The 23,055-nt window shown below is 44.8% G+C and overlaps 1 protein-coding gene and 1 long non-coding RNA gene across 6 annotated transcripts in view; one reads left to right on the top strand and one right to left on the bottom strand.

The window, feature by feature from the left end:
• Nucleotides 1-21,641, bottom strand: part of WT1 (WT1 transcription factor) — a 48,385-nt gene extending 26,744 nt beyond the window's left edge. For 2 of the 4 annotated variants that reach the window (XM_048854282.2, XM_048854283.2), the window contains exons 1-4: nt 20,848-21,641; nt 14,570-14,692; nt 13,884-13,986; nt 3,385-3,462 (exon numbers count right to left, since the gene is read on the bottom strand). In XM_048854282.2, the coding sequence (XP_048710239.1) occupies nt 3,385-3,462; nt 13,884-13,986; nt 14,570-14,692; nt 20,848-21,238 (695 nt within the window). In that variant the 5' untranslated portion in view covers nt 21,239-21,641. Of the gene's footprint in view, nt 1-3,384; nt 3,463-13,883; nt 13,987-14,569; nt 14,693-15,181; nt 15,416-20,847 lie in introns of those variants that run through there. The other 2 variants (XM_048854285.2, XM_048854284.2) reach the window with 2 other exon arrangements.
• Nucleotides 21,642-21,695: 54 nt separating this feature from the next.
• The window catches only part of LOC142072515 (uncharacterized), an 84,357-nt gene continuing 82,997 nt past the window's right edge, over nt 21,696-23,055 (top strand). For both annotated transcript variants that reach the window (XR_012668915.1, XR_012668914.1), the window contains exon 1: nt 21,696-21,846. This is a non-coding gene — a long non-coding RNA (uncharacterized LOC142072515). The remainder of the gene's footprint in view (nt 21,847-23,055) is intronic.

The raw sequence follows: 23,055 nt of genomic DNA, 5'->3' as shown, positions 1-23,055 counted from the left end.
AAACAAAGTTCAGCTGAGTCATGTGGAAGTGGGGGGGGGGAGGGGAATTTCTATATAAGGATTGTCATCTTTGGAGAGAAATTAAGCTCTCTGTTTCAACATAAAGATACCAATATTCATAAAATACAACTTCAAGATTGAGAAAAGTATCTGAAACAGTAAACGCCTGGGAATCACTTATGAACAGTTCATATATTTTAAAGATGTAAATCTTAGGAAGAGTACCTTATGTTCATGGCAACTGAGTTTGGAGGTACTGTGTTTTGTAACTCCCAGCCAGAGAAGACAGATAACTATTTTGGCTCATATTACCAGTGATGAGGCCATGTCTAGCACTGATTTTCCACAGATTCTACAATCTTGGCCTATACCAAAACTTTCAGCTTTGTTTTACCATCAAGATCATTCATCTTGATTTCTTCTTTTTTCCTTTCAAGAATTCTAGGTCACAAACTTTATACTGCTCACAGTCTGCACTTTGAGACAAGTAAAACCATTTATTTTGTTCAGTACTCCTTTAATATTTCTATTGTGTCCCTTTTTTTTTTCCCACTCAGTTCCCCAAAGAATAACCTCTTCCTTGTTTTAATAACTTGGACCTCGGTCAAGGTTGATGTGTTTCTCCTTTTTGCAGGATATTTTCTTCAGAAGAGACAAAACAGTGTCTAATATTGCAAAGAAGAGGTTTGGTTGTTTTGGGTTTTTTTTATTAAAGGGTGCAGTTTAAAGAGGAAATTACAAACAGTTATGAAAAAAGTAGGAAATAGCCTCAGCAGCAGAGCTGGTCAGCTTGATTTGTATACAATAGTTGGGTTTCAGGGGGAAGAGAAGGGGCTCCCCTTTCTTTCCAGTAAGGGAGCTGCCTGACAGATTCTAGGTGTACCACAGAAGACCACCACTTCAGACTCACGCTCATTTCACTAGTTTGCTCTGACACACGTGGTTTACTACACTACTATCTAGTGCCTCTAGACTTCAAGTACCATTCACTAATGAAGGTTAGAAGCAGATCAGCAGTACTTCATGCTATTGTGCAATACTTAAGCCAGCCTGCACAAATACCGTACCTGATAGATCTGGATAGAGTCAGTTTTCTACATATTAGTTTGGGAATCTCCCTTTTTAAAAATATATACATATATATTTACTCAGAAAAGGGTAAAGAGCTTATCTTACAAAGTCAGGCAAACGTTGGCTTTGTCTGGACAAGGATCAGAAGGAGGTTCTTGAGAACATGTTAACTAGCATGTTATTAAACTCTACTCTGTACCAAGCAAGTTATATGTTAGCAGAAGCTAGCTTCTTGAGTTGAAGTCTAGCCTTACACTGGACCAGGTAGCAATTGCTAAAGTACAACTTGCGTTGTCCACACTAGAGCTTTAGAATGGGTTAGTTACACTGTGCTACCAAAACATATTTTTAAAAATAAACCACCCTAGTCCAGACAAACCCTCTGATGTGCTCTATTCATTTCCTCCTAGCACATCCTCTTCCACAGTCCCAGAGTGCTATCCCATTTTGGAAGGGCAAGAGTGGTTAAATTTTACTGACAGCCCCACAGGGGGATTGGGGAGACATCTCTGGAATCTCTCAATACAGTTACTATCCTGCCTACAGAAAGGGAGGAACAGAAGCCCTGGCCCTGTAAGCACCACACCCTGTGTCTTTGCTACCCTACCAATGTCTCTGATCTGCAGCACCTCTGAGGCGGGCTTCCTGCTTGCCGAGTAACAGGAAACCCATATTGGACTAGCGGCAAATAGACTAGAGTCCATTCCCTGCAGGTGGGAGGGTGACAATGGTATGGAGGAAGGAAGCCAGAGAAGATGGAAAGGGCCAGGAAAGGCAGGGACAGAGGATGTGGAGCCTGGAGAAGGGAAAGATAATAAAAAGGAGGGAGAGAAGAGCTGGCATGAGGAGCAGAGTGAGGTTAGAACTAGAGAAAAAGGAGAAAGGAATGGAGGGAAGGAGACACAGGAGGTAGCAGCAATATTCTAAGCCTGGAGCGCTTTCATTTGTTCTTGTTCTCACTGTGTGGTAGGAGTGTGGAGAACACTTTACACCCTGCAGTCTGGGGTGGGCAAGTTTGAGGCTGATTATGGCAAGGGTGGGGAGAGCAGACCAGGGCCTGATCATCCCAGCATTGATACCCAGGTGGATGATCAGCCCCCACACACTCTGCACACCCAGAATGCTGTTCTCCCAGCTTTTTGTGGCCCTTTCCCCTTCTGCTTTCTTGCTCAGGCCACCCCTGCACTGTGTCTCACTCCCCAGGCCCTCTCTAACAGCCACCATTGTTATTTCAGTCACTGCACTGGTTACGCACTGCCTTTGCCTATGAGCTAGGCCCAGCAGCCCACTGGCAGGCCTTCCAGATGCCAAGCACATACAAGTCCAGGGCTGAATTCAGCACAAGATCTATTGGGCAGCCACTGTTTACAGGTTACAGAAAACACATTTCTGAATTGCACTCTGAGCCAACAGTAGTTACGATGGGTCAAGAAGACAATACCTTGCTGCAAGGAGGTCTGAACTAATCAGAAGACAGAATCTCCCCCCGCCCCCCCTCAAAAAAAATTATATATATATATACACACACACATACTTTAAAAAAAAACAAAAACTTATATTAATGGAAGTGAACAGAACTGACAAGCTTCAAACTCAGCTTCACCATTCAATTGCAGAGGTTTTTCCACTGTTTCCCATCCTTCCTTCACGAGCTTATTTTGTTAGTGCTTTGGGGTAGAGATCTACCTTGTCTTCATACCCATTCATGCAGTCCCTCCTATCACATATTGGTGCTGTATATATGGAATAATATGGCTGCTTAGAACCATCTATAATATAATTATACAGGTTTTCACATTCATATTATCCCAACTTAAATTCAAATATTACTAGTCTATTACTGGAAAACACCTTGCTCACACAAATGGAAAGCTATTGCATTTACTTGGCACCTGAATTGTGTAACCTACAATGAAGACAGTTCGTTTAGACAATAAAATGGTTAAAAATCTACAACCAACATACTGTTCTCCAAGACATATTGGTTTAAGTCAAAAGACCAAAAAACAAAAACAGTTAAAGAAAATATTGCTAGTTTTTTCCCTGTTGACTAACCTTAGACTAAAAAGTCTAAGAGAAAACTTGACCATAAAATTCTTATTAACTGTGAACTGACTAGTAGAATAAAACTTTTAATAGTTCAATAGGGTTATTTTTTTAAACTCAACGTCTTAAATTACAGACAAATAAAGACCCATTTTTGGACAGGTTAGCATTTTTTGTGCCAGTAACCTTATTCCATTCATAAAATAAAAAATAAAACAAAGTTAACTACACTAATGCAAAAGATTACAAAATAATAAAACACCTTACCCCTTTAATGTAGATCCCAAGTTCATTTGATTCCATGTCATGCATTCAAGCTGTGAGGTCATTTGGTATAAATTGTCACTGTTATGAAAATATCTAGAATTAGAACTAAAATTACTTGACCAAATTCAAGTAATACTTAAAAAAGAAGCAATAATTTTCATTTTTCTTTTTTTAAAAGTGTTTTCAAAATACATATAGCAGTACCAAATAAATTTATTTTATTTCAACCCTTTTATCTGTTTGTGATTTTAATTTTAAAAGAGAAAAGAAAGAATGATTATGTGGTACAAGACAAGATGTTCATTATGATCTAACTTGTAAATTTTAAATGGCTGAAAATTATACACAATAAAGCCCTTAAAGAAAAAAATATACTGCAATTAAATTAATGGAACCAGTATATATACAGACTTGTGGGTTAGCAATAAAGCAGATCTCTTATTTTATATATATATATAAAAAAGAGCAAGTGAATTAACTTTTAATAAAGAGTGTAGAGGATCATGTGGTTAATGGACTGAAACAGCTATCAGAACTGGTGACCAATGTTACTACATATAGTGACTTGCCAAGGAAAAATGGAGTGGCTGAACCATAAATTAAACTCACAACTGGAATACTAGTCTTTTTTGGTTGTATGTTTTGTTTTGTCTTTTTGTAAAAGCTTATAATCTTAGAACTCAGCAGCCAGCAATATTCTCAGAAACTGGTTGTCAGTTGCTTACTTTCTATTTTTAAAGAAAACACTTCAGTGTTTTTTTTATTTGAGAACAACTGTAACCAAAAGAAATGGAGCTCATAGGTCCACTGATATAATAATGCTCAACACTTATCACAAATAATTTAAACATACAAGTGAACAGGTATGTGCTTCGAGGAGAGGAAAAACTGCTGCGGAATTGCAACACCAAAGGCAGTCCGTTTCCCTAGGGCTCTCTCAGTAAGTTAGCTGTAGGAGGAGAGTCACAATACAGACAGGGCTGAGCAAGCTGCTTTCCATTTACACAGCATGGAAAACCGCCGTGTGTTCTTTCTGAATCTTGGTTCTCCTGGAAATCCAGGTTCCCATTGCTACACAAGATTGCTCCGATCTGCTGCAGAGAATCTTACTGAAACCACGCTTTGAGTCTCTAGACCTTTCGAATCGATTTTCTGATTGATGTGGGTGCCAGAGAAATAGCGATTCACAATCAACATACGACCCCTGGCTGATTAATAATAGCTAAACTCACTAGACTTATGTAGTGACTGTATATAATTGTGTTGCGAGAGTTTTTTCATGGCAGGTAGAAGTGAGCTAGAAAAGTCCGATTCCAGTGGGAAGCTTTTGCATATAAAAACAAGTTAAATGACTTCAATCTTAAAGTATGTGTAATATCATTTGTCAGTACCGCGGGACACTATTATTCATTCGAATGTCTGAACTGCTATTATGCTACTACAATGTCCTGCATATCAGCTCAGAAATTGTTAGACTCTCCTGCAGTTTCCCCATTTGCAGCAGCAGTTCGTGCTGGTCTGTGCCACTACGTTTTGCAATTCCACGAATTCTTCCTGTAATGCGGCTGTAATTAATTCCTCCAGGACCCGGATTTTTATTAGAAGTGCCCGCCCGATGCATTTACAGCAGGAGATTTCCCTTTAACTTTCTTTCCCTTGACAGTTCATTTATAAGAGCCTCCTCCACAATATTTCCCCCCTCCCTCCTTTGCTTTTTCATCAAGCAGTACACATTCATCTTGTCACTAACCAGCAGCCACTGTATTCCAGACTGGGTTTGGTGACAGTGCACAAAACAAATCGCTTAGGAACCAGGACAATGTTCAGAGACAGGTTGGAGGTAGTCCTGGGCTCCATTTCAGTACAGCTGGAAGCTGGAACTGTCATGCACTCCATTCAGTAGGAGGTTTACAACGGTGTGTCCCGGCTACAAAAGACAGCCTTGCTCGTGTGATCAGAGGGGAATTCTCCGCTTTAGGGATCGTGAGTTTACACTTGTCATCAAATAAACTCAAAGATGGTTTGTCCCTTGCAACACGGACAGGGGCAATTTCTGCTCGCCTAAAAACTCCCACAGACTTCGGCTCAAGCCCCTGGCCCTGGTCATTCCAATGAAGTTCCCACGGTGTAATTTGGCCCAGAGAAGTGGCTTGAGGGAAGACAGACCCACTAACCACTTGTTAGATATTTGCTGAGAAAGAGGAGGAGACGATAGTAACACGGTGCCATCTGAGAGGCCACCCACTGGCAACCAAGGTACCCTGGGAGACCGTGGCTGGAGCTGCGGGGAGGGGAGCGATTTGTGCAGGTTAAAGCATGAAGCTCCAAACAGAAGGTGCAGCCCGACCCTGCTCCCACTGAAACGGGCAAAGTAACTGCTGCTTACTGCCAAGGGGGTACGGGGGGAGCGCTCACCTGGTCTGCGGAGCACATAGGGACAGGCCCATAGGGACAGGCCACCCACCCAGGAAACCCAAGCTTGACTAACCCAGAGACGGGCAGCCCAGCAGCCTGAGAGCATAGCCCATCCGAGCGCCCCCCGGCCCCCCGCTCCAGGGCCCCTCTCCCTGCCTTTGACGGGACCCGGGATCACACGGTCCCGGCCGGGCCTTCTCTAGTTGATGATACTCGCGTCCTTCTCAGGGCGGCAGGTGGGCTCGTTGAAGCTCAGCGCCCAGGGGAAGGAAGAAAGGCCTTGGCGCTTCCCCGGGAGAGCCTGCGCTCTGGCCCTTGGCGGAAGGCACCTCGGCAGTTATTTCGGAGTCTCACTGTGAACGCCTCCAGAGCTGGAACTGGGTTTCCATTTCTACCGCAGCAGGGACTTCGGCCCGGTTCTCCCGACGGCACAGCTCCGCGGAAAGGCCCCTGCCCACCCTCAAGACGGATCAGCGCCCAGGTTAAGTCGGCTGAAAACCCGTCCCCAGGGTCCAGCCCTGCAGTGGGGGCTTAATACGCATCCAAAAGAGAAGCCAGATATACAGATGGCTCCCGATCTAAAAACAGACCCATGTTTAAGTCACCAGTATTTAATCACACCGGAAAAATAAAGTGTTTAGATCCATCGGTTCCTAAAAACTTTGCGGACCACCATTGCCACTCAGGGCTGCTTACTGACCTCAGGTTTCAGAGTAGCAGCCGTGTTAGTCTGTATTCGCAAAAAGAAAAGGAGTACTTGGGGCACCTTAGAGACTAACCAATTTATCTGAGCATAAGCTTTGGTGAGCTACAGCTCATGGGATACATCCGATGAAGTGAGCTGTAGCTCACGAAAGCTCATGCTCAAATAAATTGGTTACTCTCTAAGGTGCCACAAGTCCTCCTTTTCTTTTTACTGACCTCAGCCATTCATAGAGATAACCCGCAGAGAGTGGTAAGAGTCGGGTTTGTGGATCTGTTTAAATTCAGGCTTGTGCGCGTTCTGGCTGGGGAAATCCCCCGTAGGCCTTACCAGCTACATACTGTACCTTTGACATAGCTCCTGTTAAATCAAACGATAAACATAAAGCGCCTGTGGCACGAGGCAATACTGTGCTTGAATACACAGTTTTGGGCTGGGAGGTTTTAAAGAGGGACTGGGTATCTAGGTGAGTGTGTGTGGCGGCTTGTATTGAATTTTCTCCTTATGTTATTCCGAGCCTCCTCGGTTGCTCTCAAGTAAGCGTGGCTCAATTGCCCTGACAAGCAAACACCATTTTGCTCCAGGTGTGTGCGGGGGGGGGGGCGAGGGGGAGAGTATGCATCATCCCCATCTAAGATCAGTTAGGACTGTAGACTCAGCGAATGATTCATAGGTGGTGGACATCAAGAGCCCAGTCCCGCTCCCATTGCAGTCAACGGAGTTCTCTCAGTTACTTCAGTGGGATAATAGTAATAATGATGATGCAGCCGCCCCTTTAGCTACCGATCACATCACAGCTTGGCTGGACGGTTTTGTGAGTCTCGGCTCCAGTGGAAACACTCTCCCCTTCCATGCTGCAAATAGGACCCAGAGCTGAAAGTTGCTGCTGCTGGGGAGAGACTCCAAACGCCAAAACACAGCGAGCTGGAAGGTCAGTACTGCCAACTCTGGGCTCCACGGCGGATCACCCCAGGCTGGAAGCAAGCGGGAGGCAGAAAACGGCAAGCTTGACCGAGTCTGCCAAGTGCACCATCGGACTTCCACAAAAAGAAGTAAGTATGGTGTCTCTAACAGAGGAAGTACAACAAGGTACCATGCATCCCTTTAAATCTAAAATGGGTTATTACTGCCAGCGCTACAGGATGGTCTCGGAGTCAATAGTTATGTTCAAATCCTAGCTTTAAATACGATTTGAATGATGAGAAGGAAAACTGGAGTCTCCGGGGATTTGCCTGCATTGATTCCCATTTGAATCACTAGTTCCCCCAAAGAAGACACTAAAAATAACTTATTTTCATTACAGAGATGTTTTTAAAATGAAGTGGGGGGGGGGAACTTTTCTACAAGGAGGATTAATGTAAGTTGGAGTGAAATAAAAGGAAGTCAACCCTGAGCGAAAGAGGAACTTTAAAGGAAACCAGTAGTAGATCATATAGAGTTTGTTTTGGCCTGCACAGCAGTATTACTGAGTTCTTGACCTCTGCACAGAAAGAGCTATAATCTGAACTGAAACTCCTCCACTCTTAAAGTCTTTGCAAGTGTGACTCACAGTAAATTTTCAACATTAAACATGTTTACTACATTAAACAGCATGAGGTAGAAAAGTTCACATCACCATTTTAATGGACTCACAAATACTGGCCTTTCAATGCACGCTTGCAGACTGCATAGCTTTGCCATCAATAACTAGCCATCAACAACGGACACAGTATCTCTTGGCAGATGCGGTGCCTGTGTTATGAGAGAGAACAAGTAGTTGCCAGAACTGGAGATTTCAGAGATACTGTTGCTTCCATTATAAGAATTATGGGCTCTTGAATATTTATTTCAAGTTATCGCCTTTCTTACTGTCTCTTTTACCAGGGCAAAACAATGGAAAGGTCTTCAGTCTTAGACTTGCTTGCATATTTTCTCCTTACTGCCTTTCTTTCTTATGGACAAATTGGTTGCTACTAGCTAGCTAGACTTGGAAATCTTCTTAAGAGCAGTATTTGGTGAATTACTGCAGTGTATGTAGAACTCCGGAGTTCTGTAAATGTATTGTTAACCTGTTAAAGGCATCGTTATGAATTTTACACCAAATTTGTTATAGGATTCAGACACTGATCAGAGCAATAAGAAGCCTGAGTGACTGCTGGTGGCTGTGAAATGATGGTTGATGCCTCTCTGCTTTCAGAGATCAAAACAGTTTAAAGCCCTGCTTTCTTTTTACAAACACAACATTTACACTTGTCCCGTGGAACTCATTGCCACAAGGATACCTTTGTAGGGATCTGAAAGGATTTGACATTTGTATGATAGTGAGAACAATAAAAAGTTAGATTAAACAAGATACAAAAACAGCTAGAAGGGATATAAGCCCCTTTTCTGAAAGCATAGAGCCAACTTTAAGCTTATGGAGACCAGGAGGAAGCTTTTCCCACGGGCAATTTATTGCATAAACGTCCTCTACAAGGTTTCTTACACCTTCCTATGAAGCATTTAGGACGGGCTACTGACTGAGACAGGATTCTGAGCTAGATGCACCCAGTATAACAGACCGCTCCTATGCCTCTAGTGCCACCCATTAGCTGTTGCGCTCGATTCCCCCTCCTTCCTCCACTTTTAAAACAAACAAAAGGAAACGCTAATATGTATGCACACAGTGTGTTAAGCAACCTCTAAACGGACTGAGGAAAAGAAGAGGATTAATAGGGTTGGCCTGCTAATAAAGGTGGAGCATTACTGTACTGCTCACCTTCCGGAATACTCTGTGGGTCATCTCCTAAGGCAAAACAATGCCTTGTCTACACTGCAAAATTACGCGTGTTAACGAATGTCAACACCTCTATGAAACAGCAACACAAATACTGCCTGGCATCAACGGGCTGGGATTAATCCTAGTCCAGCATAGGGCTACCCAAGACCAGATGTTAAACACAGCAATCCTGCTCTAAATCAAGCACCACGTGGTGCTTAACACTGTGTTAATACTTGTTTTAACACAATGTAATTTTCCAGTGTAGACATCCTTTATGGAGATTTCATAAACACTCAGAGAGAGACTTTGTAGGAAATTCTCTCCTTTATCTCAGGATTTTGGTACCTTTTTGCCACTCTAGCTTGCCTGTTGTACATAACAAGGTTTTTCCTCCACGAACTACAGCTGTGTACGAAGATGCACATGAACATCTGAAAACATCCAGAGACAGATCAAGTTAGGCATTTTCACCAAAATGAGTGTACCTAAAGTTAGGCACCTAAATACACACTGTCAAACCTAAATCCCTGGCCTGATTTTCTGCGGGGATGAAGTTGAAGTCTATGGAAGCTGGTGGAGCTTTAGGTTCCTCCAGTGGGACTCAGTGGTCAAATTCAGAGGTGATGTGTGTAAGGAAGGGACCATATTACTGACTGCAGGCTAAGTCAGTCTAAGCAGTCCAAGTTGGTGTAACATACAAATGGAGAAGGCCAGAAGAAGGTGTGAATTACACCAATTTGGACGCCCTTAGATTTTGTCCGTCTTGTTTTAGTTATGCATGGGGTGGAGTGAGAAGAAAAGGGATCGGCTCTCCGAACAGGAATGAAGACAATGGCTATCAAACTGTGGTCCATGGGTCACCAAGCGTCCGATAAGCCCTTCCTGGAGACGTGAAGGATTGAATATTTTGCAGAGCAGGTCCTAGTGGCCCACGAGAGGATCTCTCAAAGAGCGATCCTCAGAATGCCAAGTTGGAGAACCCCTGGGCCAAGACTTAGTTAAATATGTTCCTTGCATCTGTACTAATCTCTACCATCTGTGTTCTCCCTAGCCGCTCCTCTACCATCTTCCGTGGAGGAACTAAGGAACTAACATGAAAAATACTCTTGTTTCTGAGATATGTTCTTCATAAATTCCAGTCCATGTTTCCTACCCTCTGTACTGCCTACAGGCCAACCGGCCTTCAAACAGGGCACCAGTTTTCCTGTTTCTAGCACCCAGAGAAAAAGAGATTAGATGATCTGACACACTCACTGGGATGAACCTGGTGATCCAAGAGGATACCACCACCACATCAGCAAGTGAACTTTGGGTTTATTCTGATCACCACTGTATTGTAATTTTTCAGACAAGGGGCGTTCTGGAATGCGCATTAAAGCCAAAATTGAAGCTCAACTTTCTATCTAGGCTTCAAACAAACAACGTGTTTCCAAGTGTCGTCTATAATTGGTGCCTAAGTGGTGAGAGAATAGTCTCTACATATGCCTATTTACAGCAGATGGCTGCTAAGGACAAGAACTGTATCCAGGTGGATTACGTCAAACTGTGGTCTCATTAGGAGGTTTTATCGTTCCAAGTGCTGAAGGTACCGAAAGACGACTAGTATAGCATCCCATCCTCTATTTTAGGAGAGGCTCCCTATTATAATCAAATGTTGGAGAGCCGACGCTTTAAAGATCTGTCAGTATACCCACTACAAAGTGTTGAGAAACCGGAGTATTAACGTTTTTGTTCTGACGTGTGTAAACGTTCTGGTAGAGTTATACATACATATGATGCTAGCTCCAAAAGAGTTTAAGGGATTAATCCTTAGCCCACTGCAGTCAGTCAGTGTTACAACTTTCATTGGCTTCAATGGGAGCCGGATCAAGCCGCAAGTCAGGGAGAAATTGACTGCATGCTAGAATGCCGAGCGGTAATAGGGGGAGTTAAAGATTGAGTTTCAGCTACCCATGAATGTAAGGGTCTAATTCCAAAACTCACAGCAAGAGATTTTAAGTTACTGGCGATGCAGTGTTTATGCCCTATTCTATTCATTAAGGAAAATGTCACCGAAGCTTATGAAAAATGCCTATTATACAGCCATCGTTGGGAAGGTGGAAGGTAGAGATTTAGAACAAGCAACAGTTCTTTACTTTCCTACTGGAATGCATATATCAAAGTGCTGAGCTTGCTTCATTAAGCATAATTAGTGCACTTGTAAAACTGAGTGCATCCGCCGTGGAATAAGTTAGTATCATTTAGATTGTGCTTGCTCACATCCCATCGCTAGAAGTAATGCTGAAGCTATACTCTGCAGCCAAGGGCGAGAGGGGCTTAAAACAGAAGCTTTGTATCTGCTGTTGCAAGGGTGAAGAAGGTTTCTTATTCAGTGAAGTAGCTTTATGGGTTAGGGTTTGTGTCAACATCTAGAATAATTTAGAGTGAGTCTCCAAAGAACAGACCTGCCAGGGTCACCATGGATTGGCTGGGGAGACCGACACACCATCTGTAAAGGTACCGATCGTTTCTAAAGAACTAGTCTAGCTATTGGGGTTCTGACGAGATAAAGTTTTATGGAGTTCTCCCGATTCATCAACAAAATTAAGTTTCTGTTAAAGTCTGGCCATTTGTGCATTTACCGTTATAGATACGAGTTCAAAATGGAACAGAGAACGAGAGGATTTCACCGAGCTGTCTGAAATCCAACTGCAAAATGCAAGGCGATCTTATAAGGCACCGAAACATGAATAAAACTGCTCAGAAAGAAAACACGTTATCTGTGCCTTGAGTTGCACGCAAATTATGCAGAGCCACACATTTTCCCCTTTTGAGGCCTCTCTACAAATCATATTTATAGATTTTCCTGAGAGATGACCCATCTTTGTCAGTTTCAGTGAAGGCATTCTCCCCGCCAATTATTCTACAACTAATCTATGTGGATAGGCTTCTTTCCTTCCTTCATTACCTCATTCCCTCTTTCCCTTGACGTCAACTCACGTTAATTGGAGAAGTGGCTTCTGGAAGTGACAGAATTTTGTTGTCCCATGTCCAGTGTTGATTAATCAAAGGCGATTAACCAGCCTATGAGAAGAGTCAGTTGCAACTTCCTTTGCAAAGGCACATTGTTTTGTGTGCTCGGGTTACTTAGCAACTCAGAGATATGGGACTGGCTCCAAGTTCACAAAAAGTTGAAGAATAAATTTTAGGTAACTTATTTTCTCACTCCTAAACACACTGTAAAATTGAAGGAGACACACTGACCCCCCCATGCCAAACGAAGAAAATGGGAAATAGCTATTGAAAAGGGTCCATTGTAGATGTACGCCACTTAACACGATCAGAAAACGAGATCCATATTTTGGCGGCAAGCAACGCGGGTATTAATTTTCTGATTCTGCTTTTTAAGTGTATATTTAACTCATAACATTGGGAGTCACAAGAAGGGGGTTTTAATTTGCGATACAAAGCCACTTCGTGGGAAAATTTTTAAATGAACTGGTTTCAGAGTTATGGATATTTACTTTCGTATGCATTGTACATTGCTGTCATTCCTAAATGACCTGCTAGTCTCCCCTCACACCCATACACATACCCCTTTTAAGAACAGGCCGAAACACAGCACCAGAGCCCACTGAAATGAAGTCGCTGAAAGCCTCCCGTTAATTTGCATGGGGGTTTTGGATCATAGTTTGGAGCGTCCCACCTGCAATAGATAGTAGGCAGGCGGACTACTCCATGGGTCAAAGAGACTATCGATTGCGGGATCAGGACCTGTAATGGTAAACTCACGTGAAAGGGGAAATGGAATTGATAGTGGTGTATTAAAAATAATCAACCCCCAGGAAATGCAGTTTTAGGGAAAGCAGCATCAACATTAATCTGGCATGTTTTCGTTCTTACCAGCTTCGCACAGCTGGTAAGAAAAACTACCACAGAAGCACATTTATATAAATCCGTTTTGCAGCCTTCTTACAATGTTTGTGTCAGAAAATTCCAGGACAACATATGTTATACACCACACTCTCCCCCCCCCCCCCAGTTTTCAAGCATTCATATTGTGTCCTGTCACTCTGGTCCCTCATAATCACTTCAATCTGATCAATCCTTTCTCCGGGCCTAACCCTACTCCCACTTAATTCAATGGCAAAAACTATCTCACTGAATTTCACTGGGAACAGAATCTGGCCCTCAGTTAAAACTGCCATCGAGTCACTGGTGGGTAGAGGGGGGCCCTTCATGTAAAAGAAGAAAGCCCTTAGCATGGCTCCTATGGTACGTACACCGGACAAGTAAATTCATTGTCAGGATCCACCTTGAGATTGCTAAACCGTAGTGAGAAGCAATCCAAGTAAAGCAGGTAGCTGGGACAGGCATGTTATCTACATCACAGAACCTTCAGAACCGAGGGAAACGTGTGCGCCAGACAACAGAAAATATCTCGTTAAAAAAAAAATCAGTGATCAGGACAAAACCAGAAAAATGCATAAAAGCATGAGGGAAGACCAAAAAGAAAAGGAAATGTATTTCCCCTATACAAGGAGTGGTCTGCCAGGGAGTAAAAACATCACACACACCAGCCAAAAATCTTGTCAGTGCAACAAGCAAGGTTAAATGCAATGGAAGAGGAAGCGAACAGTAAAGGCTTCCGCGTGGAGGTACCTGTTATAGGGGGTCCTCAGGAGCAGGGCCTGGCTGCCCGTGCAGCTGTCTGTGGGGGTGTGACAGCCGTACACTGGTGGAGGTACCGAGTACTGTTGATCGCCTGTAGACAAACCACAGAGAGTTAACCACGGCCATGCTCAGCCCTTTTACTGGAAATCTGGGTGGGGAAGGGGAGCGCTACTTTGAAAGTTAAGAAAAGTTCCAATACAAGATACATTGGCTGGTTGAATTCAGGATTAAGCAGCTATAGTCAGAATTCAAACACACGGGTGTTGGGCCTGCATAAAGCAAGTTTACTTGTGTGCACCGGCCAGATTCTGCTCTCCTTTGGCACCAGCGTAAATCCGGAGTAACTCCGCTACGAGTCACTGTGGATTTACAGCGAGATCCCCGCCAGCCATGTAACACCTTTAGCACCACTAACCAAGCGGCACTGGAGTTCATTACATCTCAAGTATCTCCCATCGATGTGCAGGTTCAGGTAACCCGTGTAATCAGATCGGTAGGCTGTGCAGCAGCCAAGAGTAAAACAATGCATTAATAATGGGACCCCTGGCCTCGGGGACGGAGAACCCGGGTAACGTGTAACTGCTGGGGCCATTCCCTAGAGAGGCTATTTTTTGCGCGGGAGGTGTTGGATGTTTCTCCCTCCTTTTCGGCTACAGAAAGGTCTCTACCGTTACCTAGCGAGGTCTGTTGACTGATGGGATCCTCATGTTTGAAGGAGTGGTTTGTAAACTGCGCTGCGTGGTGAGAGGGAGTGTGGCCGTAACTTGGAGTCCCATCAAACGCCACTGCGCTGTAACCTTCCAAAAAGAACAACAGAAGAATCAGGAGTTAGTTGCCTAGCCTTGAACTTTCTCGTGAGGCAGCTTCCTGCGAACTGTCTCCAAGCAGGCGTCGAAAACTGAAGCCTACGCTCTCCCAAGGGCTTGAGCTCCCAATGGCTCCCTTCTGCCAAGATAGCCATCAAAGTGAACTCCGATAACCCTTAGAGCGGGTTACCAAAATAGTTCGCTCTCTATTTATGGCCGTGGGTCTAGTTAAAGCCTCCCCCTTGGTGCTGTTTGCGTCTATTCTCCGATTGCTGCTCTACTCTGGTGCAGCCCCCTCTGCATTGAGCATCGGAAATGGTGGGGTTTTGCCCCATAACTCGCTCTCCCCATTGCAGCCTCACTCGTGCCATTTCACAGCAGCCTAGAAGAGAGAGGCATTGAGGCCAGGACAATACATTATCTGACCGGGAGAGTTCAGTTAAAAAAAAAAAATATCAAAGCCTTTGCTGAGAAGGTCACCTCTGGAGAGGTCCTGAAAGGGGGGAATGGGCCAAAGAGGGTGCTGTGCCCGGGCGGGAGGAATGCCCATTGGCACAGTGCAGCTCCGGGTCAGGAGCCAAGCCAGTCAGAGCACTATGAAGAATGGAAAATCGGAAGTCTCGTTCCTGTTTAAAGAGGACAGATCGGTTTCAGTCATAAAAAGGATGTTTTCATTAATTGTTGCTCATCTTAAAGAGGAAGATTCCCATCTGCTGTGTGTTCTCATCTGCCATTTCCAGTTTTAAAGTTACCCTTTAATCTTTTTTTTTTTAAAAGAACAGCTTTCCGAAGAGTCTGCAATAAAAAGGTGGAATGTTAAATGAAAAATAAACTCCTACTTTAAAGCGAAAATTGCTGGCCAAAATAATAAGCCTTATAGTTTTCACCGAGGAGATTCAGATGGAAAGGGATCACCTCTGCTGACCCGAGGCCGACACCCAATCGTAAATCAGGCGTTTGGACACCAACTTTCATTAATTACTTGGAGCCAGATAAACAACTTCAGCTAAAAAAGTAATTACAAAGTAATATTATCTTTGAGGCTTCTCAGCTCATCAGCATTTACCTCAAAACCCAAAGATGTCAGCGCAGCTCTTTTGAGAGCAAATACAAACCTTAAATCTTCCTTGGACCGCGAGCTCAGCTTCTTTATAAAGATCACATTTTCTTCTAACCCTTATTAGTCTAGCTCGGACCTCCTTTGGGGAACCGTTTTGACGAAACACACAGTTGGACATTGGCCTCTACGAATCTCTTTATCACCATTCTTACATGTATATTCCATGACCACCCCCCCTCCCCCCGCAGCCCAAAACCTCACTCTGGCTTGGAACCCCCTTGTGCTAGGCGCTGTACAGGTACATCAGAAAACAATCCTTGCCCCGACAGTGCTGTGGTCACTTGTTACGACAGAGATTTTCCAATGAGGTTACACTGGCTTTATTTAAAGGAGCTCGGGAAGACATATCAGTGGGAGGCAGAAGATGGAGATTACAGAAAACACTGTGGCGCTGGAGTAGCACTAGTCCCATGCCTCCATTTTATAATAAATTATCGGACTATGGAGTTCCGTCACCGAGATGAAAGGAGGAAGCTACAAAATAGCAAAGATCTGGATTATTCTGCCCTGGAAGTCGTTCTGAATCAGCCCTTTGGCCCGGGCTTCCATTAAACACCGAGCCGCATTTCTCCAGAACAACCCAGTCTTTGTATCCCACCCCCATGGCTCCTTTCTCTTCCAGAGCATACTGGGCCCCTTTGGCAGCGATGACAGCACGGGTACCCCATGGACTTCCATGGTACAGCTGTTTCTCGCCCTCTTATCTCCTTCACAGACTCAAGGATTTTTTTCTTCCCCCCTCCTTGTTTCTTTTCAGCGTTCTAAAACACTAACACTTTCTTAGTTACTTTTGGCCTGATGCAGATATTTGGTGGCCTTCGAAACTCTGCTCCGAGCAGAATGATGTTTTGGCCGCATTTTCCGGTGTTGCCTGACCCAAAGCTTCAGGAATGTGATAAGAGAGTTGAGTTCTGAACAAGCCTCCTGATAGCAAGGTCTCTTTAATTAGGACCTTATCAGAGGCAGGGCTGATTAAAATGTGCTGAAAATAATTGAAAGTTGCGCATCTGTTGGAGCATGCGATCTTCTGAAGGAATCCAATTGTTGGAGGAATCCAGCTGGATGAAAGGACAGGGGAAGCCAGAAGAGAAAATGGGCAGAAGTTTCAAAGCCTTATTCCCCCCCCAACACTTGGCAAAAAAGTGATTGCTGAGCCAAGGTAGCGTCTTTCTCACGGTCTGAAAAGGCAAAGTGCAACCTTGACTGATTCAAAGCAAGAACATTTTATCCAGCCCTAAAATACTGTTTGCGATCTTACCAAATTCCTTGAGGCCCAAAGGAAGCGTTGTGTGCTGTAAATATTTTTGCTTAGTGGAGAAGATGCTCGTAGCCGTTACTATTTTGGGACTGTCACTATACTGGGCGCTATATCGGGAGGTGTATCAAAATATGGCACAAGCATGTGTGTCTTGAAACCAAATATTTACGGCCTGGGCGCCCCACCGGGGAAATCTCTCCAACGGTTTAGAGATCAGAGTCGATCTTCAGAAAGCCTAAATTTAGCGAAAGTTGGCAGGTAGGCATTTTAATACGGAGAAAGAACAGGTAGGAGACATACAGAGGATTAGTAGACCATGGTAGTAGATACCACCCATTTCCTCCCAGTCCCTAAGACCTAGGTTAATAGGGCCATTCTGGAAGCTCTTTCAATTCAGTTTTTGATCAGTCCGAGTCTGGTCTTCTCCATTCTGAACAAAAGCAAGTGAGGGGGAGTGCGATGCGTTTGTAAATGTCAAAATATGCAGACAACCGATTGCGTGAAGCTCGATCGAAATGCTGGAGGTATCGCATACCTGCATGTGTCATAAAGTGATGGTTTTAGCTGATCCACTTACAGTGTGATTGGATCTGGTTCACCTCTAGTTTTGGACAATTTTGCTGTCTATTTATTAAAAGACAATTTGCTCCCAGAGCGAACTATATTTTCCCCTAGAGATAAGCTACCAGGTTTGCCTGCAGTAATACCCAGGTCCAGCCAAAGGAACAGGGAAGACTGTTCTTTGGGAAAGTTAAACCAATCTCTCTCATTTAAAGAATTCCTTATGCTAGTTTAAATCAAAATGGTGAGGAAAATAAGTTTATTTTGGCTAATATTCTCTAAGAATCGATTAGGGGGAATCGATCTGACCAATTGCATTCCTTTCACCACCGCCAGACACACATTAACATTTAAAATTATCTTAATGTCGGTGGAACCAAAATTTCCTTCCCATCTGACACTGTAGATCATCGTGGGGAGAACAGATACGTTTAAGTATACAGATAGAAAATCTAACCGAGAATGACTGAATGTGTAGTCGCAGAAAAATATAAAGGTAGCAGTATCTGGTGTTGAATTATTAAAAACGGAATTACTCTTATTCTGAGCAAAATGTAGACTGCAGCTCAGTTCTGATGGTCACTGCAAACTGATATTTAAAACATTTACTATATATGCTGCCCTTGTCTGTGTCTTGAAGCGGTCTGCTTCTCCTAATCCTCGCTGTTGTTTCTGATTGTTTAATTCTTGCTGGAAGGCCCCAGGAATACTGCACATATACATTTTAAGCGTTTAAGCAAACAAAGAAGAACTTCTCCTGAGACATTAGGTTATTCGAAAAACGGCTAACCATTAGAAATCCAACATCAGCCTAGGTGCACACAAACTGAAAAAAAAAAACACAAAAAAACACAGAGCAGGTATTTGGAAAGGCGAATGCTCTTTAGTTTGCAATCGTGGAAGGTGTACGTTTTACCTAACATGTTGGAGAGTGCAAGATATCCTGATACCCCCCAGCTACTCCACTGCCCAGAAATCCGTGTATTAAAATAATAAAAATAAATTTTAAAATATCAGTAAGACATCCTCCCGCGCTCACACACGCCCAAGTGTCAAATAAATCTGAAACATCTCCCCCTCCATACACAATTCTAATAGTTCTCCAAAAGTAATCGTTTTTCAATAATAAGGCGTTTGAACGACTTTTGGAACCAAGTAAATGAACGCTGCTTAGAGACACTTTACATCTACTACTGCCTTCGAATCAACGAGCATTTTGGTTTCAAGGACTGCATTGCTGAAGTAAATGCTACAGTAATTGAGTATTAAATCATGAAGCTCAAATACTTTATTTTTCCTACATATTCTTAGCTTTTTCTCCTCAATGCCTAGTCTACAACCCACGACGCAATTCAAATACTAATAAAAGCCCAGTTTCTTTATCGGGATGGCGAGTTATCAATATGCACTGCAATGAGGCACTTTAGAAGGTAACAGGAATAGCAGCCGTGTTAGTCTGTACTCGCAAAAAGAAAAGGAGGACTTGTGGCACCTTAGACTAACAAATTTATTTGAGCATGAGCTTTCATCCAGTGAAGTGAGCAGTAGCTCACGAAAGCCTATGCTCAAATAAATTTGTTAGTCTCTCAGATGCCACAAGTCCTCCTTTTCTTTTTTGGAAGGTAAGCAATTCAACTATGTGAATATTGCACTTATTCCACAGAAGAAACTATGCTCTTGAGGTTGTCATGTGTGTGTGTATATATATATATATATATATATATATATATATATATGCCCGAATTGCAACCGATCTGGTGTAAGGCACCCAGAACACCTTTGCGTAGAAAGGATTTGTTGCCCTCCTCTTAAAAAGAATAGAACATATCTTTGATAAAAGATAATGCAACCTGCCTGAAGGTCTCTTCCCGTCTGATTTAAAAAAACCCCGATCACCCTACTTTAATTTATCTTAAAATCTCATATTCAAGCAAGGGTTGGTCTCAATAGATCTATAATTATATTTTTCCAGTTTTAGGTTTAAGATAATTAAACCTTATATCTTAATGCATTTAAGATAATTAATTAGTAGCTGATTACATGAGGCATTTCTAAACAGCAAACCCTTAATCAAGGAGCCATTGCAAGCTTTCAGATGACCCAGGAAAGTGTTGCACATGGAATAAAAACGACGCACTTATTTCTTTCAAACGGGGTAAAAACTGAACCTTAAACGCAGTGCTTCATTATATGCTGCTTGGTATTTTCCCCCTTCCCCGGTTACATATGCAGATGTTTAAATTACAGCAAATGGAAGGAAAATGGTTAGATTATAACTACGTGTCCACATTTAGGGATTGCTTGGATTTATGCTAATGGATTTTCCTGGTAATTTAATCGGTGTAAATTTAATGGCTACTGAAATAGTAGTTTCTCTGTTATTCCCTTCCTGGGAAAATACATTCTAACACCAGATTCAGAGATTATCTAAATGTCATCCCATTGTTTGGTTAGCTCGGGTTTTGTTTTTTAAAATATCTTCCAATGGGAGATGCCACAATTACCTGTTTAGTGGAGAGGGAAAAGTGGGCGTGTTATTTCACTGCTTCAAAACGTTAGTTTAACAAACAGAGGGTTTCAGATTAAAAATATATTCTAATGGGAGTGACTTATTTATGATGATCCATTAACTGTTAAAGATAATTCCCCACCTTATACTAGATATGTTGGAAGTAAACGCTCTAGATCACCTTGAGAGTAACCCCACCGACATTTGACTGTCTTGAAGCCAGTCCCACTTTGAAACAAAACTCTGCAAGGAGAAAGTTTCCTAGTCTCGCCAAACAACAGGAGTGAACCACCCACCTTCACTACAGAAGCTGAGTGAGAACTCAGTTTAAGAGCGAATAGAATAGCAATGCCAATTCGTACACTATTTTAAAGAAAGCCTGAGTGAGTGGCCATCCCAGTTCAACAGCGGCGTGCAATGGAAATCCCTGCAGAGATGTGGCTGCCAGAGCTGGGTCTAGAGACGTTGGTCCCAAAAGTCATTGGTCCAGTTTAAGAAGGGGTGTGTGTGTGATCTTGGTTGTCTAGTGAGTTGCACGGGGAAGAGGACACGCTTGGGAAAGGGCTCGGGTGTTAGATTACCCAGCTGCTGTCTGGCGGGGAACAGCCAAGATACAGTTCTGTTTACAAGCCTGTCGGGATTGTTGCAAGAAGAGGGAGAGCCCCATAAACCATTCCCCGGGCGCAAGCTGGCCTTACCCTGGTTGCGGATGGCTTGCTGGCTCTCCAAGCAGTTGGGCAGATAGGCGCCGTTGGGGAACATCCGAGCCTGGCCGGAGGGCGCCTGGCTGGGCGGGGGGGCTCCGAAGGGTCCGTAGCGGCAGGCGCCGGCGGTGCCGGTGAACTGGCCGGAGAAGTGGACGGTGAAGGCGCTCAGGCACTGCTCCTCGTGGGGGTCCGAGGCGTTCCAGCTGGGCTCCTGCTTGATGAAGGAGTGCGGGGCCAGCGAGCCGTAGGACGCCCCCGGGGGGAAGTCCAGGACCGGCGCCCACTGTGCGGCGCTGCTCACCGGCATGGCGCAGTTGCTGTTGCCCGGCAGGGAGGACACGGGGGGGAGCAGGGCGTTGAGATCTCGCACGTCGGAGCCCATCTGGTCGCAAACTTTCCTCCTGCCGGGGAGCCAGTCCCCCCCCGGGCCGCACTTATTCCAGGCGACCTGCCCCCTGCCTGCCAAGCCAGAGCCCGGCTCCGGCTGCAGGCACCAGGCTGCCGAGCTCAGCCCCTTGGGGGAAGCTTGCTCCGGAACACAAGTCCCCGGGTCCAGCCCTGCGGGAGCCGGCAACAGCGCCAGGGCAAGGTTATTCTCCAGGTTCACCCCTTACTCCGACAGCACCGGGAGAGCGGCCCGCGGCGGGCTGGGGAGAGCAGCGGGGCGCGCGAGCCGCCTGGAACTCCCTACCTCGGATGCTGCCTGGCCGCCCTCAAGTTCCCAAAGCTCAAATAGCTGGGCTTGCACGGGAGGAGGAGCCAGGGGCTCTGATGCTCCATTCATCCAAGCTCAGCCTGCTCTGCTGAGCCAAGCCAGACTCAAAGCACTGGAGGGAGGGGGCTGGCGGGGCGCGAGGAGAATCTTTCTCTCCCTCCACGTTACTCCCACCCCTTGGTGCAAACGCCACTGACCCTAACAGCCCTCGGGCTTGCCTTTGCCTTGAGTGAGAGTCCGCAGCAGGCAGGTTATTAGATGGCTCCAGGTGGTCAGTAAGTACAAGCTAAACGATTTCAGATACGAGCGGCTTGCATGTGGAACAGTTATTGGCACAATTGGGATAGGGGAGGGGGATCTATTACAGGCAATCCGGGGAAGGGGGGGGAGAGCTTTTCCTGGCCAGAAGCATGAATGAAAGGCACCGTTTTAAAGAGGCAGAAAATGCGTCTTTTCATTGCAAATCTCTCGTTGCTAAAGGTCCCAAGAGGAATTAAATACTCCTTTTACGGGCACCTGTGGGCAAGTGGAAACTCTAAGGACGGGCAGGGGGAATTCACTCTAGTAAGTGAGATGAAGACATAAGAGTAATAAGATCATTCATTACCTGGCAGGGTAATGCCTAATTGGCCTGATCTTTTGTGGCCGTTTTGCGGAGCTGGGGGCGGAATTAATTGCCCGGACATTGGGGAGACATCAAGAGCTTCCCTCCTGCGGCAGCCAGTGTGACAGAGCTCCTTAGGGTACCAGAGTACCGAGATCTCTGTACGAATCTCTTCAAAGGCTCAAACTGGAGAGGACCAGAGTTATGGAAGAGAATCACAAGGAAGGCAAAGGGCAGAGTCACACAGGAAGGGACTTTAGTTGGCTGGCCAGTGATACGTTAGTGTGCTGAGATATAGGGGATTCAGTCTCTTAAAAAAGATGTCCCCAATTCTACGCAGCGAACTGGTATTTAAATGAAACACACAATCCCACCGAAGGGACTCAGCCAGGCAGGCTGCTGTAGAACCCTACACAATAAACACCAGGGGCTGATGGAATCTTTGCTTCCAAAGGAATCGCCGGGCACTTCCCCCCGCCTCACCAGCCCTTCTTCCACGCGCGGCTAGACCCTGTTTGCCCGGGAGACCAGCATCCTCTGCAAAGCAGGGCCTGGGGGCAGCTTCTGTTGGCGCTGCCAAAGTGGCACCCGGGAACCCCCCATTAAAACTCAGCGCACCCGCCCTTCCCCTTGACATTGTCCCAGGGCTCGCAGAGAGGCGAGCCACGTTAGCGCACACTCTGGGCTAGCGCAAAGGCCCTGGCTGGGCGTCCGGCGCGCGGCTGAGGTTAGCACCTGCACTAGCCAGGTGTCCCCAGCCGCCTGCTCTGCTACCCTACGCTTTAGCTCCTGGTTAGATGCTCATCATGGCAATGAATCGTGCTGAATGGAATCCAAACAAACTGCAGGGCGATGAGCAATTAGGGCCTGATCCACAGCC

Source organism: Caretta caretta, chromosome 6 (genome assembly GCF_965140235.1).
Source record: "Caretta caretta isolate rCarCar2 chromosome 6, rCarCar1.hap1, whole genome shotgun sequence".
Taxonomy (NCBI): Eukaryota; Metazoa; Chordata; order Testudines; family Cheloniidae; genus Caretta; species Caretta caretta.
The sequence above is the reverse complement of the archived record's forward strand: the minus strand, read 5'-3'. Positions and strand labels throughout refer to the sequence as shown.